Below are 15154 nucleotides of genomic sequence, written 5' to 3'. Positions count from 1 at the left end.
GGTTTTCCATATGATTTGCAAAGTAGTCCTCAGTGCAGCGAAGTATCCGGAACAAACGTTTGTTGGGGTGAATGGGCCACCTCTCGTTTTGCAGATGGTGAGGGAGGCTTCTTTCGTGCTTGGAGCGCCTACAGTCATAGACTGCCTGCATTTTTCACAAGGACACATTCTTGTCAATTTTTGCGTTAAGAAGCCAGTGACGTAGTACAAAACTGCATCCACAACCTCAACACTGTTCCTGCTCTCTTGCCCGAGGTCTTCGCAGTCGTTGCATTCCCAGTCTTCGGTTTCCACCAATTCATCAAGCTTCCTTTTCATCTTGATGAGGTGCGACTTGCCGGAGTCTTTTGTCATAAAGAGAGCCCGGAAGGAAGAAAGATCAAGCGCTGAGTCTTGTTCTCGTACCTCACAGTTTCCCAGTTTTGGTGGCTTCAACAAGCTGTACGCTGTGAGCATCCGGTACACCTGCAGAAACAACGGCACATCCAGATGGTTGTTCTTACAGCCAGCCTGTCGAGCTTTACCAAAGAATTTTTCAAGCGGGTCTTGATTCATCTTGCCGGTTAGGATGTACTTGAATCCACACTGGTTCAGTAGGTACTTCAAGAGTTCTAGCATCGACAGCATGGTGACTCGGAGGCCTTCTGCAGTTGGTGGAGCCAAAAACATGTCTTTGGAAATAGCTCCACTGCAAACTTCCTACTCCCAGTCACCGGGCCACTTCAGGGAATTCTTGATGCACTGTAAACCTCTACATCCCATGCGCAGACCTTCTTTAGGATGGTGCCTATTCATCGCGTCAAAGACATCGTTCATCTGCTCGATGAACACAGTAGTGCCTTCGGTAGTGTCTGTTTGCATTACACCCACTTCAGTGTAGTATTTCAGTGCAGAGGCCATAGATTGGCTGAATATTTGAGTGGCTAGTTTGACAAGCATGAGCTCCTTATGCGATGGGTACCATATTTACTTGAATCTAGGCCGCCCTCGATTGTAGGCCGACCCCTGAAATTCACAAGGCCAGAGAAAAAAAACTTAATCATTGTACTCGAATTTAAGCCGACACCCCCCCCCACACACACACACACGCACACACTTTCGCACATCGTTTTTTCGAAAAAAACATAGGCTTAGATTCCAGTAAATACGGTATATATGGTGATGTGTTACTTTAGGGCAAACCTTCAAGCCTCCTGCATTCTTGCAATCCTCTTTGTAGACAGCGACGTAGCAAGACCAGTGCGCCCACTTACCATTCACTTTCAGGGAGCGCTGTTTCAGGAGCCTGTTACGAACGCACTCCACAAGGTGTGGTACGTCTGAGAAGGCATACACCTTCCTAGCGTTGTTCATTGGGTGTTCAAAGGAGTTTGCACCGAGTTAGCCCTTTATGCCGACTTCCATACACATCCTCCTGTTTGTGCTCGCTCCATCGCAAACAATTCCATCAACGAGCGCACCTGCCTTCTCAAGCAGTATGGTGGCCTGCAGCACGGACTGGCCTAACACTGTTCCCTTCGTTGGGCCTCGTGTGGCAAACACGCAGACTGGTTGAGTGTAGCTTTCCCCGAACAGAATAAACATAAAGACAAGCGCATGATTGGCCAGGCCAGTAGCACTACTTTCAGCATGGTTTTCTCCCTGACCATGGTCAACAAATCCGGCGTATGTAAGTGTTTTGGAATTGACACACTTCTGTTCTCGGACCTGCATCTCGTCGAAAAGGAGCATTCCATGCTTTCGAAAGTTCTGTTTGGGCTCCAGTTTTTCTTTCAGCGTGGCGAAAAAATGTTCGTCGAAAGCCACATTTCATTCCTACAATGGAAATGTATTTCCTGATAATCTTAACGCAGGGCAATGGTAGTATATTGTCTTTCAGAAATCTGTAACCAGATGGTGTGTGGATATGTAGAAGCAGGCAGAGCAGAAGCCAGTCATCCGTGTAACGTCTTCCCTGTTTCGTCAGGACCTTTGCGGCTGCTAAACACTCCGTCAAAAGTACACAGTGATTCTCTGGAAAGCCAGCTTTTTTCGCAAGTGTCGGCAAGGGATTTTGTACTTGCCCCCTTCAAGCGAGGCTTTCAGTATTTTGTTTCTTTTCATGAGTCTTTTCTTCTTGTGGTACAGGGCAGCACGTTGTTTCCTAATACCTCTACTATCGGCCTGTATGGCACACTGGGGCCACTGATACGAGACCTAACAGCTATCTTGACTCTTTTGCTTTCTTTTCGCTTCTTGTGACTGCGTAGCGTGTTAGATAGTGCTTTGCATTGTGAGCATTGCCTCAGTGCACCGTCAAGAATAACAGGACAGCTATTGTGTCTCCAGAGTCCTGTCTTGTCACGTGAGGCACATTCTAACTGTACGTCTGGGAACTTTTCTCTCACAGGGCCTCCACGACAAACAACTTGGTTATCGAATTCCCATAGCATGTCAATAATACCTCTTGTCTGCTGGGCTTCACTCGGTACTTCAACTACACAGCTCACTTTGTGATCCAGAGCACACTTTGTTGCTTTATATCCCTCGCGGCATGCCATCAATTCCAGGATTTTAAGAACTAATGCGGGAGATGATGCTGATGCTTTCACCATTTCAACAAAAAGGCATTCCACACCATCAGCGTTTATATAGTGGTGGTTCCACGCAGGGCCTGGCATCGGTATCTGCTGTTCACAGGACAGCTGCTTGAGCCAGCTTGCTGTGGTGGACGAAGCTCCTGCCTCTGTTCTCTGAATCGGCATATCTTCGTGAGCAGAATTACTTGCACCATAGCTTAGCTGCGGTGGGGAGTTCATGTGCAAATAACTCGAACGCTGAGATGTGAACACCTCTTTGGCAACAGAGCTCACCTTGAAGTTCGTATCAGTTTGGAGGCTATTACTTTGGTTGCCGAAGGCTACTGACTCGTGATGAATACTATCCACTTTCGTTCTTTTGGCGCTGCTTTCATTGACAATTTGAAGTATGACCCGGCCGGCTCTTGCTTTCTTCACTGGATGCAAGTGAGGGGAAACTTCCGGGAAAATGCAAGGCTCTGCCCCAGGGAGCAACAACGACTTCTTCGGTTGGTCAATAATGACCGTGCCTCCAAGCTCAGCGTAGTATTTGCGCCTGCTCACCATTTCGCTGGGGAAATGCTTTTCACAGACGTAGTGGCATGCTGTGAGATTGCGATCCACTCTGCCTATAGCTCTCACCCATTCCTGCAAGCGTTCAGGGTCAGCTGGTGCTTCGAAAGTGCGAACTTTTTCAGCGCAGGACTTATATCCACTGTTGGAGTTCGGGACAAAGCATCGGCGCCCCATGTCAACTATCAGTGACCTCTTACACAGTCAGCACTTACATTGTGAATCAGCAGCGCAGGAACTACCAAACTTACATGTCGATTCTTGAAGCAACGCAGACATTGCTCCCTCTGTTTATGTCTGCCCAAACGGGATGCAGAAATGTGATTAAATTTTCTACACCCCCCACAGCAGTTCTGTATCGCACGCTCTGGTCAGCATTTTTTTATGGCGCATGTTAATAAACTAGAACAAACTGTCGTCTCTTGTTATGTCACAAAATTTACAAAACACCAAGCCACACCATTCGTGGTTTTCTATACGTGCCTGCTACGATTGCAGATCGTCTGCTTTCTGAAGTGTGTCAGCTTGTTCCTATTGTTGGCGTTTGAAAAGTATCTGATGCAAAATATAAATAACAAGAAAGATTGGCATTAAGGCGCTCTACATGTGCTTTATTTTTTAAGGACAATTCACTCTGGCAAAAACTTTTTTTTTTTTTGGCGGCACATGGCAATGTAGCGCAAGTGGCCAATAGAAGGTGTAGCGTAGCAGACGACGCCTGGGCGCCGTTGGAAACTGCGGGTGCGCGCGCTCTCCTACCGCAGCGGAAAACGAATAGTTCTGTGCGTCGCCGCGAGGAGCGCTGTACGCACGTTAACCAACCTCGTCTCCCAGGGTGTTGTTATCGCGGCGCACGCTTGCCCTGGCGCCGGCCCGGAGTTTCCCTTCCTGTCTATTCTTTCTCCATGAACTTGGCTAACTGAAGTGTAAAAGCAGAGTGGGCTGAATATTAGCTTATGTATAAAAGCATATGCTTGAGTAGAAAATGAACTCTGCGCTGTCATGGCCTCTGTTCTTTGTGGTTGCTGGTTTCATCACAGCAGCTCTCACTAACAAACACAGCGTTGGTCTAGAAAATGCGCTACATTTTTCTGACATAATCTTGATTCAGAGAGTATTGAATAACAGTATAAAGAGCTGAACTTAAGCATTGTATTTTTGACAAATTAAGGCATTCATTATACACTCATGTACAAGTTGTGTAGAGGGACTGGAGTGGTTAGAACAAGTATGTCTAAAAAAAGGTGAACACAAAATTAAGCACTGCTATAGGCCATTTTAGAAATGCCCGTGCCACCTGTTGCACCTAGTGAATTATAAGAGCTTTGAGAGCCGGTTTCCAGATTACACAGTTCTGGTAGCACGAGTTCTTTTGGGAGCTAGTAGGGGAAGAGGACGGGTGTGCGAACGAGAGACATGTAGGTTCTGCCCCTCTTGCGGTATTGCTAATGTACACTTGGATGTTGTCAAGAAGTACAAGGTGAACATCTTTAGATTACCCAACTTTGTTTTACGCAAATATTGTCAGTAAATGCATATCTGTGCCACTAACAAGCACTTCAGAACGATGCGACGGCCACTGACTGCTGGTGAGAAGGTTGATAGGCCTACCTCACTGGATGCCGTGGCACCTGCGATCTAGCTAGTCGTAGAGCTTTTTCCAGGATGATTGCTATGTGCACAATTATGTTGCATGTAAATAAATCCTATCAGTTTTCATGACAACACCGGTTCAAAAAGCAAACGCGCAAGTCAAGTGGCTTTTTGATACGGTTGACGTGGTGCTGCCCGCCTCCGAAATGTCCTTGCATTATGGTTTCAGATAACACTGATATTTTACTGCTGCTTCACAGAACAGGTTTGCTTTCGACATAACTTTAGTTAATTAGTTGTGTGCCAGCAACAAATTGTAACCAATCTTTATTCTTCTGTGAGTAGTGATAGAAGCTAACACTTTGGTCAGGGTGACTGGACCAGAAAGAAATCAGCATGCCAGTGGGTTGCGGGCATTTTAACACACAATCACTACTGCAATTTACTGTGGCCGTGAGGTCGTGCGGGCTGTCGTACGGTAAGAAATCCAGGCAGTTGTTTGTAAGGCAGCGTATGTGACTTTGTGCTGTAGAGACTGCTTGGAAATCGTCAGTGGGTGTTTATTGGTATATAAAACAGATTCTGGCTCGTACCGTGTCTCTTATACGCTTGCAACATGCTTGTAATGGCGGCTGCTAGTTGCATGCAGAGTCAAGCTTGTACATCCTTAAAGGGGTGGTGCCATGAAATTTCGAGGCTATAAGAAGCCTGTTGTGGGTTTCCTTTGTATGCAAGGACATTCCACACGAAGGGTCGGACACAGCAAACGTTTAGAATATATTTTAATTCACTTCCAAAGTGTACCTAAATGCTCATTCTCCCGATCGAAACCCATCGCTAGCGCGCCAACACTGACGTAGATCTGTAGGATGGGCAACGAAAGTTGTAGTGACGTCACACCAAATCTGCTGTAGTAACGTGAGTGAGCTCTGGACCTCCGCCACTTCCGCAACGTACGTACCGGCTGTAGTGAACTAGAATATATTCTAGTTCACTATAGTACCGGCAAAGCATCAGTTGCTACATCACTCGCCGAGTTTCAATCGCTTCCTGGCTATGTGCGTCACAGCCTTGTGTGGTCACGTGACCACGCCTCCTACACTTTTACGTCACTGCCCAACCTCGGCGCCCAGAAACCGAAACCGAAAGTTGTCCAAATCAAAAGGCGATGTTAAATTATTTAGCGAGAATACATGAATATTGGTGCGTGCGTCATGCTTCCTGTAGCTATAGGAAACGCTTACAGCAAAGAACACGCAAGCCACAAATTTGGTGGCACCACCCCTTTAAAGGACCCCTGACAGCGAAATTTTTGTTGGTGACTTTTTTGCTGTAATTTGTAGCTTTGCGTCTGGTAATCTCTAAATTAAATCGTAAATGATCTAGCGTATCGTACAACTAATTCTAGCGCAGTTAATTGTGACCATTTTAGCATCACTTCAAAACGCCCGCCTAAAAACCACAAGAAACTGGCGCCCCATGCGAGGGAGCGTCAAAGACCACGTGCACTCAAGCTGTGGTGACGTTGACAGCGCGGTTTTCAAATCGGGGCCCCGCGCGCGGTAGAGATTGAAAGTATGTGCGTGGGTATGGGTTAAACCTGTTAAGCGCGTGTCCCCTCACGAAAACTACCTCCAGAGCAGCCGGACAACAGAGCCAGAGGGGTGCGGAACAATAGGCCTCGCTGGGTGACAGTGGTCGTATTGTGCACGCAAACCTTCTGTGACGTCCACAATACTTGCTTTACTCGTGGAACGTCACACGGGGCCTCTATCTACGTCATACCAGCATGTCGCAAGGTGCAGCCAACTCAAGTGAGCACTCCACGCTTACTTTAAAACCAAATTAAGATATCTTAAAGGCAACGTTCGTCACTAATAATCGGTCAGATGTGCCCCCGTATACAGGAAAGTCAAAGAACACAAAGATCTCGAGGTTTCAATTTTGGTGTCAGGGGTCCTTTAAGGTGCTGTTTCATGCAAAAACCCATGTAAAGATGGTTGCTGATGTTTAGCTTTATGATGCAACTTTTTGAGGATAGTGTGAGTTGAAAGCCTGAAGGGTGCAGGAATGTGTCGAAAGTATGCTTGTGCAAATATTCAAGCACTTCGAATATTCGAACGAATATTACAGTCGAATATTCAAACGAATATTACAGTATTCGAATTCGCTTCGAAACGAACTTAAATTATTCTAAATTTTGAAGTATTCGAAATAAATCCACACTGTGTCGTGAAGTCTCACTTCAGGGCTAAATGAACGTACAGTAAAAGCTCGTTAATTCAAACTCAGTTAATTCGAACTTACAGTTAATTCGAACTGACACCCTGGTCGCGGCACAGCCCTGTGTACAGTAGACTCTCAGTAAACGGAAATCTGTTAAACGGAACTGCTGCTTAAACGGAACAACTACCTGTGGCATGATTGGTTTCGTGCTTGTATTCTGCAGCCCTGCTCCTCTCTCAGTAAACGGAACTCCTGTTAAATGGAACACATTTTCTTGGTCCCTTCATGTTCCGTTTAACGGGAGTCTACTGTATTTCTATGGAGGAAAACTCCCGTTTATTCAAACTCGTCGGTAATCACAATGGTTAATTCGAACTGGGAGCGGCTGGTTTTTATCGCTCCTCGCAGGAGTCGTCTGAAAGTGATCACAATGTGTTGCAAAACCAAAGCAAATCAAATTTACTAGACATTCAAAACAAAGAAACAGCTGCATTTCTCAGCAGACGAGAATTCGGATGCTGCGCTGGAGCTACTGGGCAAGCTGCAAACAGTGCTCGTGGAGTCGCGACAGAAGAAACGCAAGCAAGAGAACTCATAATTGCGTTCACTCTTTGATGTAAATGAACGTGTTTTGTAGCGTAACTATCGACAATAAGGCTCACTGCTCACATGAATGCATGTTTCTGTCGTATCACTGACTTTTCAATTAATTATGTTCGCTGTTAGAGCTCCATGAACTTAATTTACGAAATCTGCCACGAAGGTGTAGTAGTGCCTAATTCGCAATAACGAGTGCAGAGGTGATTTCCGTTCATTCTAGCGCCCTCCCGCTAATTCGAACTCCGCTTAATTGGAACAATTTTATAGTCCCCTTCGAGTTCGAACTAACGAGCTTTTACTGTATTACGCTCACAGCTCACATCGATTCATCATTTTTTATGTTTAAAAGATTGTTATACCAGCTTATATGCTCTAAGTATAGTGAATTTTAAAACTTAATGTATTTTACAGGTTATCACTAGCATTCTACCAAAAGTCAAATCCTGCTACTATTCAAAGTTGCATCCACTTCCCCTTGAACCAAAAAGAATGACATTTGCACATGCCTTGTTTCAATAAAAAAGAAATATTGTGCAGGTTAATTGAGTCACGACAAATATGCTAAATTTTCTTTATGATATGTGACGTGTACTGCCGTCGACATACTGAGGCACTTGCGGCGACACTGTGGCGCCTAGGCTTCGCCCAGCCCAAAGCTTGCCACCACTCTCTATGATCACATGACAATTGGCACAGCAGCTGCAAGGCTGCCTCCGAGCACTGTGTGTCAGGGCGCCTCCCGCGTGCTTATGTGGGGCGGCCGCGACAGAGGAAGTTTCCGTGGCCCAGCAAGGACTCTAAAATGAACATATGAAAACTATGTTGACGTGCAACTCTGCTTCTGATAACCTCACCATAACATCAGGTATCTTGACGCCACGAATATGACTGATTTGCAAAATGCCATCGACATTACTGTAGTCTAGGTCACACGTGTACGTTTAAATTTGTTAACTAATGCAAGAACGGACCTCCTAGCCCCGCAAGACGCTCTTTGCTGCGGTATGAAAATGCGTGGAGTAAAAGTACAAATCGTTACGGTAAATCCTCGCACATAAATTTGCCGGGTTAGTTGCTCATTCAAACGTGAAGGGCGATCTCGGTGACACTTTAATGGGCGATACAGCTGCGATAACGTATTAAACAATAACTACGTGCCATGGACAAGGCTGCTGCATATCTGTCAGGTTCGCCATGGCGAACCTGACAGATATGTAGATATGCAACCGCGGCTCGCGGCCCTGCCCGCATGCTGAAGTTGAGACCGCGAAGACCTCCAGCCCGTAAACAGACTGAACATTTCACACTTGCAGTTTGCCTGTGGCGTCTAACAGACATGGAAATGTCCTAATGCGTGTCGCAGCCAAAACAGCCGTGTCCAATGCACTTGTGTTGCGTGTGTCATCGCAGCCTCACACAACTTGGAAAAGTATAGCTGAAGTCTTACTTTCATTCGTTGCTGCGTGAATGAACTGAGCCACTCCTTTAGTTCACGCGGATACTACAAAATCTTTTTGACCCCATCTGACTTACACATTTTTCAGTCGTGATGAATTCTCTGCATATTACAAAGCTATGCACACCGCTTACATATTTGTACTCTGGGGTAAAAATGCTTCCAATGGCTCCATGCAAGGCTTATGCCAAAAAATTTGCAGGACATTACAATGACACACTTTTCATAAAGCTAATCGTTTTCTTTACATAAAACGAGCCGCGCAAACCGCTCAATTTTTTCACATAACCGATGAGCCGGCGTTGCAGGCGAGTTCTCATGTTTAAAGGGACCGACAACCAATTTTTATGGTACTGATTTTTTTTAGCTCAACGGAAAGCTTACTGGTCAGAGTGCCTAATCAAGGAATGGTAACGTAGAAAACGCCGTGAAACATTTGTAATCAGAATTTTTCTATTTGGGGTGAATATGAAGTCGTATATACACGTGACAACACATGCGGGAAACAATGAGCGCAAGAGCGGTTCGTGTTCGAGCACGGCGGTTTACTGCGCGTGCGTGCATCCCCGCGCATGCGCCACGGCTCGACATGGTTTACTGGCTGCCGCGAAGGCAGCACTGCTTCTCACCATGCAACTCCTTTTGCCACGTAAGCAGCACAGAATAGAGCGGGGGTAGATAATAATATACATACTCCAATTTTGCGGACCAATTATGGCACGCATGACAGCATCAGACTAGTACATGACTACGTACAGCAAAGTGATCGACTCCATAACCGAGCTTGAAGGCTCTTCCAATGGGCTGCGCGACATACAAGTTTTTGTTACCTTAAATGCGATTTAAAAATATATAGTGCCCTTCTCACAACGCGAAAAGCATGCTGGAATTCGTCACTATATTTCACGGTCTTTTCATTTCTACCAGGATCTAATTACACGTTCTGGCCAGTTGTCGGTCCCTTTAACAGCTGCGGTCAATTTCTTGAGACGGTTTTTGTTAAAAGAAAGCAGACAGAAACTTATTCCACCTATTTTGTGCCTTCCTGCTTAAGTAACCGCAACGCATCTCGTCGGTACACCGTTTTTTCTTCGTTGCACGACGGCAAACAGCACACGCACCAGCGAAAACACGGCAGCAACTGCGATAGGCACAGCGTCTTTTGCCTACCGCGCGAAACTAAACGCCCGACAACAGCTCCGCCGCATTTTCGTGATGTATGTCCAGTGGAATTAGTCTATAAGAGTATAAATTGCTTGCGATTCAAAGTATTCTGGTTTTGAGAATGGTCTGTTCAAACGTTAAAGCAAGCTAGTCGAAATTTCAAATTCAGGGCTCAAATACTTACACTACTGTACTTGAGAAGACCCTTTACTTCTTTCTTTAGAGATTCTTGGAAAATGAAAACGTTGGACCTTGTAAGTATATAAAGCTGGTTGCATGCCACTGAATTGGTCTGCTTGGGAGCTGCATTGAAGGAGGACTCTGCACTATCGTAGGATGTGTTGTGCAATTTTTTGTTTGTTCTGCTGATGTGATAGTACTGTCAAAAAAAAAAGGCCTCCATATTCTTTTGTCTACATAATATGTATAAGAAGTACCTCACTGTGCCGCTAAGCAAGCTTCTTCAATGCCTTAAACGGCTTCACTATGATGCATAATTGCCTTAAGGTACGTCCTCGCTAGCCACAAAAACTTGCCCGACACGCTGTGCATGGAGAGTGATGCTGTCGTGAGTGGCAGGAGTCACAAAAAGCGGCAGAAATGCGCAGAAAATGCTCAAATGGGTGTGAGATCAATTTTTCACTGCAATCTGCAAAATAAGAACCATTCAGAAGTGAGCCACATAGTTGTGGTGCCACCTGTCCTGCACGCAAATCATTGTGCACGGCCTCAGAGTCCGAACAGTGACATGCACACCATAAAATCTCTGAAGTTTTGTCCAGCCAATAAGGCTATTTTTGAGACGCCACAAAGGAGCTTGTCACACACTTCAATGCAGGCTTCCACTTTACGCTTCGGCCTATTAAATAGGCTTTAGTACTCCCGCTCTACACCTTCCTTTTGTTTTTATTTTTCTTATCGTGCGCCTGCTCTTCTCTCCACTTGCCTTTGCATCTTTCTTTCCCTTTCCCCCTCCCCTTAGTGTAGGGTAGCGAACCGAATGCTACAATTCTGGTTGACCTCCCTGCCTTTCTCTCGTTTTATTATCTCTCTCTCTCTCGGCCAGCGGTACCTGCGAAGCTTCATAGCGGTATATTTCGAATTTTAGTTGGCTGGCCGACCCGTGCAGGGTGCATAAACAGTATTCAGGATGACTGAAGAACTCAAGAGCAGACACAGATGTTAGCTTATGGAACCAGAAAACAAGTATTTAGTTACGAATGTGGCATGGGAAAATACACAAATGAACTAAGGGGGCAAATGTGTGACAAACACCGGCCATGAAATGGTTCTCCCCGGTGCAGTGTGTCCATTCCAAGAAAGGGCTATCACACTAGGCAAGGAAATGGGGTGTGTACCATGCCCTCAGTGTACCACCATACCCTCACAGTGCTTTTTTACCGGCAGGTCGTGCGCACCCAGAAACAGATACCTGACGCAAGACGAAATTGGCTGAACAGAGCGCGCATTTTCACGAGAAGTATCGAATGGAACAAGACAACTCGGGACTTGCTGCTGCAACCCGCAAAACACATACTGCACAACGCTATTGTGGACGTGCTCACACGTGCCATGAACAAGTTCACCGCGTGCGGCGTGTCGTGCATATTTTTGCCACTAGTGCAGACGTGCCCTTATACATAGCAGCAAGCACATAGCACAAACACACACTGACAGACAGCAAAAAAGAAGAAGATGATGAAAGGTTTCCACTTGTGCAGAGATGTGTAGGGTGTCAAAAAAAAAAAATCCTAATAATTTTTTGTTTCTAAATATAACGTACAGTACTCACAGATTGAAACAAGACAATTTAGGGCAAAGCAACGCTCATACTTGCATTTCCAACGTCTGCAATTGGGGTCGTGTCGGCGTAATTTCGACTCAAGTGCATAGCTCAGAGCCAACATCGTTTCTAGAGACCAGATTCGTCGTGACATGACGTGGTTATCTTGTGCAACTACACATACCAGTCGTTATACTTAAAAATTTGATGTCACGTTTCAATCCGTGAGTATTGTACTTGCTGAACAGATATTTTTCCTTACTGTTCCTGCATCTATTTTGCTATTACACTTCTTTATTTGAAGAAACAAACTCAAAGCTTTATGAAGCAGTTTGCTGACATTTCATAATCAATTCCAACCGATCGTGTTTTACTGCACCAGAAGAAACATTTTGATTTGTGCCATGTACCACATACACTCACATCATTATAACAGTCACATCTGCCACGAAAATAACTTCGTTATATACGAAAATTCGTTATAAACGTTTATTTGTAACACTGTGTATCTATGACAAGACTATTCTTCACTTACTTCGTTATAACCGATAATTCGTTATATCGAGGTTCGAGTGTATTGGTCCTGGCTGCATAAGTTTAGAACATGCAAGGTCACTTTCAGTCAACACATCGTAGAACTGAAAAGTGCAGCTTGTAATTCTTTGCTAGAGCACTGCACTGCATAATTCCAGGCTGCCAGTTTGTGTCAAATATTACCACATGTCCACTTAGTGGCATCACACCACCTTTACCACCAGTCTTTGGGCCACCAGTGTGGTGAAGAACCACGCTTTCTTGTTTTCCTATCTTTTATGCCTTTTTGCTGGAATTGCAGCAGCATTTTCCACTGGCATAATTGTTGGCTATTTATTTGTTCATCTAATGCAACCATGTGACACTTACCTTTCTGTTTTTTTACAGGAGATGCAGAAGCGCGGTCTGGCATAGTCTCCAACTAAAAACACGTAGATGTAGGTAGCACTGGTGTTAACATTTTATTGTACAGGTTGGCTTTGCCATTGTTTCTGCCATGTGAAATAATAAAGGCTTGTTCCATGGATACAGTACAATGACATTCTTTTATTGAATTTTATCCTGAGCAACTGCAACCTTTCTGTTTTGTACTGCCTCCAAAATACGTGAGAAACTTAGTTTTTTTTGCTCTTTACAATAATCCTTGGCTGAAATCTGCTTCTCAAGCTTGTAGTGCTGCCACTAAGCCACCCGACTAAAACTAAGTGCAGTGACATTCCTTCATATTTATGCCATTCTTCCAGTTAGGGCGGTTGATGAGGTCTGCACGTCCCTGTTGGTGTAGCAGTCGCGTGGCGGCACTCGCGTCGTCTGGACAAAAACAAGTGCGCGAACGTCTTTGCCCAGCCGACCCTTTGTTTTCTCAATTTATTTTTCTGTTTAGTTGTGTCAGTGCAATAACACTTGCTCTTAGCCACTGTCCTGTGCTGCCTACTGCAATGCGTGCGGTATCTTTTGCGCAAATTCTGATGCCGCTATAGTGTCATTATGGAAGCTTCTCTTGCGGGGTACTTCGTTACGAAATCTGAAAATAGTAAAAATGGGGTTGCTTTGTGTCTCGTGGCTTTCACACATCAGCGATTTGAAGGATTTCGTGGATGTAAGTTTGACTTACATTCAATGAGATTGACCTATATGCAAATAAGATTCTAACAATAGCACCACCGGTACCGATGCTAGATCTATAGAGCAAGCATTTGCCTAACTGAAGATATCTTGGCATACTGTATCTTTTTCTTCCTGCTATCTTTGTCCGAAGAGTTTTTAAAATCATAATTTTTTAACAATTAAGAAAGCACAAGTGCTTTCTCAGCTGTCCTTTTGCATCCCATACATTATACCAGCTCTCTGAACTGTCTATTTTTTTTCCGGTCTGGTTACTGAAATGTGTGTTTTGTAATGTGCTGCCAAAATAACCTCTCCGCTTCACTCTTACTTTTAACTGTCTGCATCATTTCTACTACTCTTTACACTTTTACATTGCACTTCGTGGTGCAACAGTCAACTTCGTGGTGCAACAGCTTACAGTTATGCCAAGGCGATCATGGAGACAAATCTATAATAATCTGGGCGTGCCTAGAGTATACAGTACCAAGCATTCTGCTTACTACTTAGTAAAATAGCGAAGTTGAGTTTTCATTAAAATAATGGAAATTATTAGGAGCCATCTTAAAGGCCAACTCCGGCGATTTTTTGGCCATGTCAAAGTAATTGTGCTTTTATGTTCCTGAGACGCTCCTGTTACGGGCCCGATAGCAGAAATACTCGGCAATTTTAAATAAGCAAAAAAGCGCAACACCGAAACCGAAACCCAACCGCGTGTACAGTCTCCGTATGACGTAGTAGTCGTTATGAACCGGAAGTCGTGCAAGGCATGCCGGTCACGCCGGCGCGGAGTATGAAAACTGTGACAGCCGGGACGAGCAGGCGCACAGTGGAGAGGTGAGCACGCCGCGCATCAGCTGTAATGTCTGCGACTGACAGTGTCGCGTCTGATACTGACAGTGCCTCGGTCAGCACACTAGACGCTCGCTGTAGCGGCCGAAGTTAGCAGTGCCCTCGGCTGCGTCACTTCCGCTGCCTTCCCAATACTGACGTCACAGACGCAGAGTGGCCAATAATTGTGGGAAGCCAGGAGGGCGTTTGCAAACAATCTTTAAAATTCATTTGCAAACAATCTGCGCATGTCTCAAGCCTGTAATTTGGCATAAATGACGGAAACGTGCAAAGGAACGTACCCAGCGAATTTCATTGAGATCCATCGACCTCGAAAAATCGCCAGAGTTGGCCTTTAATTATGTTACGAAGGTGATCCGAAAAATGTACAAAATGCTCTAGTTTTCTCATGAGCATCCCAGTGAGCCGTATTAGGTTATTTTCCATATGCACTGAATTTTCTATTGTCTTATACCCCGGTCACACTGGCAAGTTTAGTGTCATTTTGAGCGAGTGCACTTACGCCCCCAGAATGGCACTTTGGCAGCGCGCTGCTGCATGAGAAAGGGAAGTGCACTGTGGAAATTATTGCAATGGCAATGGGTACTTAATGAGAACTAACAGACAATAACGCCAAGGAAAGTACAGGGGGTGTTATCTGTAGTATTTAGAATATAAATGTGAAGAAAGTAAAGTGGACGAAAAGATGACTTGCCGCCGGCAGGGACCGAA

The 15154-nt window shown here is 45.0% G+C and overlaps 1 protein-coding gene across 1 annotated transcript in view; it reads left to right on the top strand.

Annotated features, from left to right (window-relative positions):
- LOC119379232 (succinate--CoA ligase [ADP/GDP-forming] subunit alpha, mitochondrial-like) overlaps positions 1–13013 on the top strand; it is a 35438-nt gene extending 22425 nt beyond the window's left edge. The window contains 1 exon segment of the mRNA XM_037648465.2: positions 12875–13013. Coding sequence (XP_037504393.1) covers positions 12875–12901 — 27 coding nt within the window. The 3' untranslated portion in view covers positions 12902–13013.
- Positions 13014–15154: the final 2141 nt, after the last annotated feature.

The sequence above is a fragment of the Rhipicephalus sanguineus genome, chromosome 1 (genome assembly GCF_013339695.2).
Source record: "Rhipicephalus sanguineus isolate Rsan-2018 chromosome 1, BIME_Rsan_1.4, whole genome shotgun sequence".
Classification (NCBI taxonomy): Eukaryota; Metazoa; Arthropoda; class Arachnida; order Ixodida; family Ixodidae; genus Rhipicephalus; species Rhipicephalus sanguineus.
The sequence above is the reverse complement of the archived record's forward strand: the minus strand, read 5'-3'. Positions and strand labels throughout refer to the sequence as shown.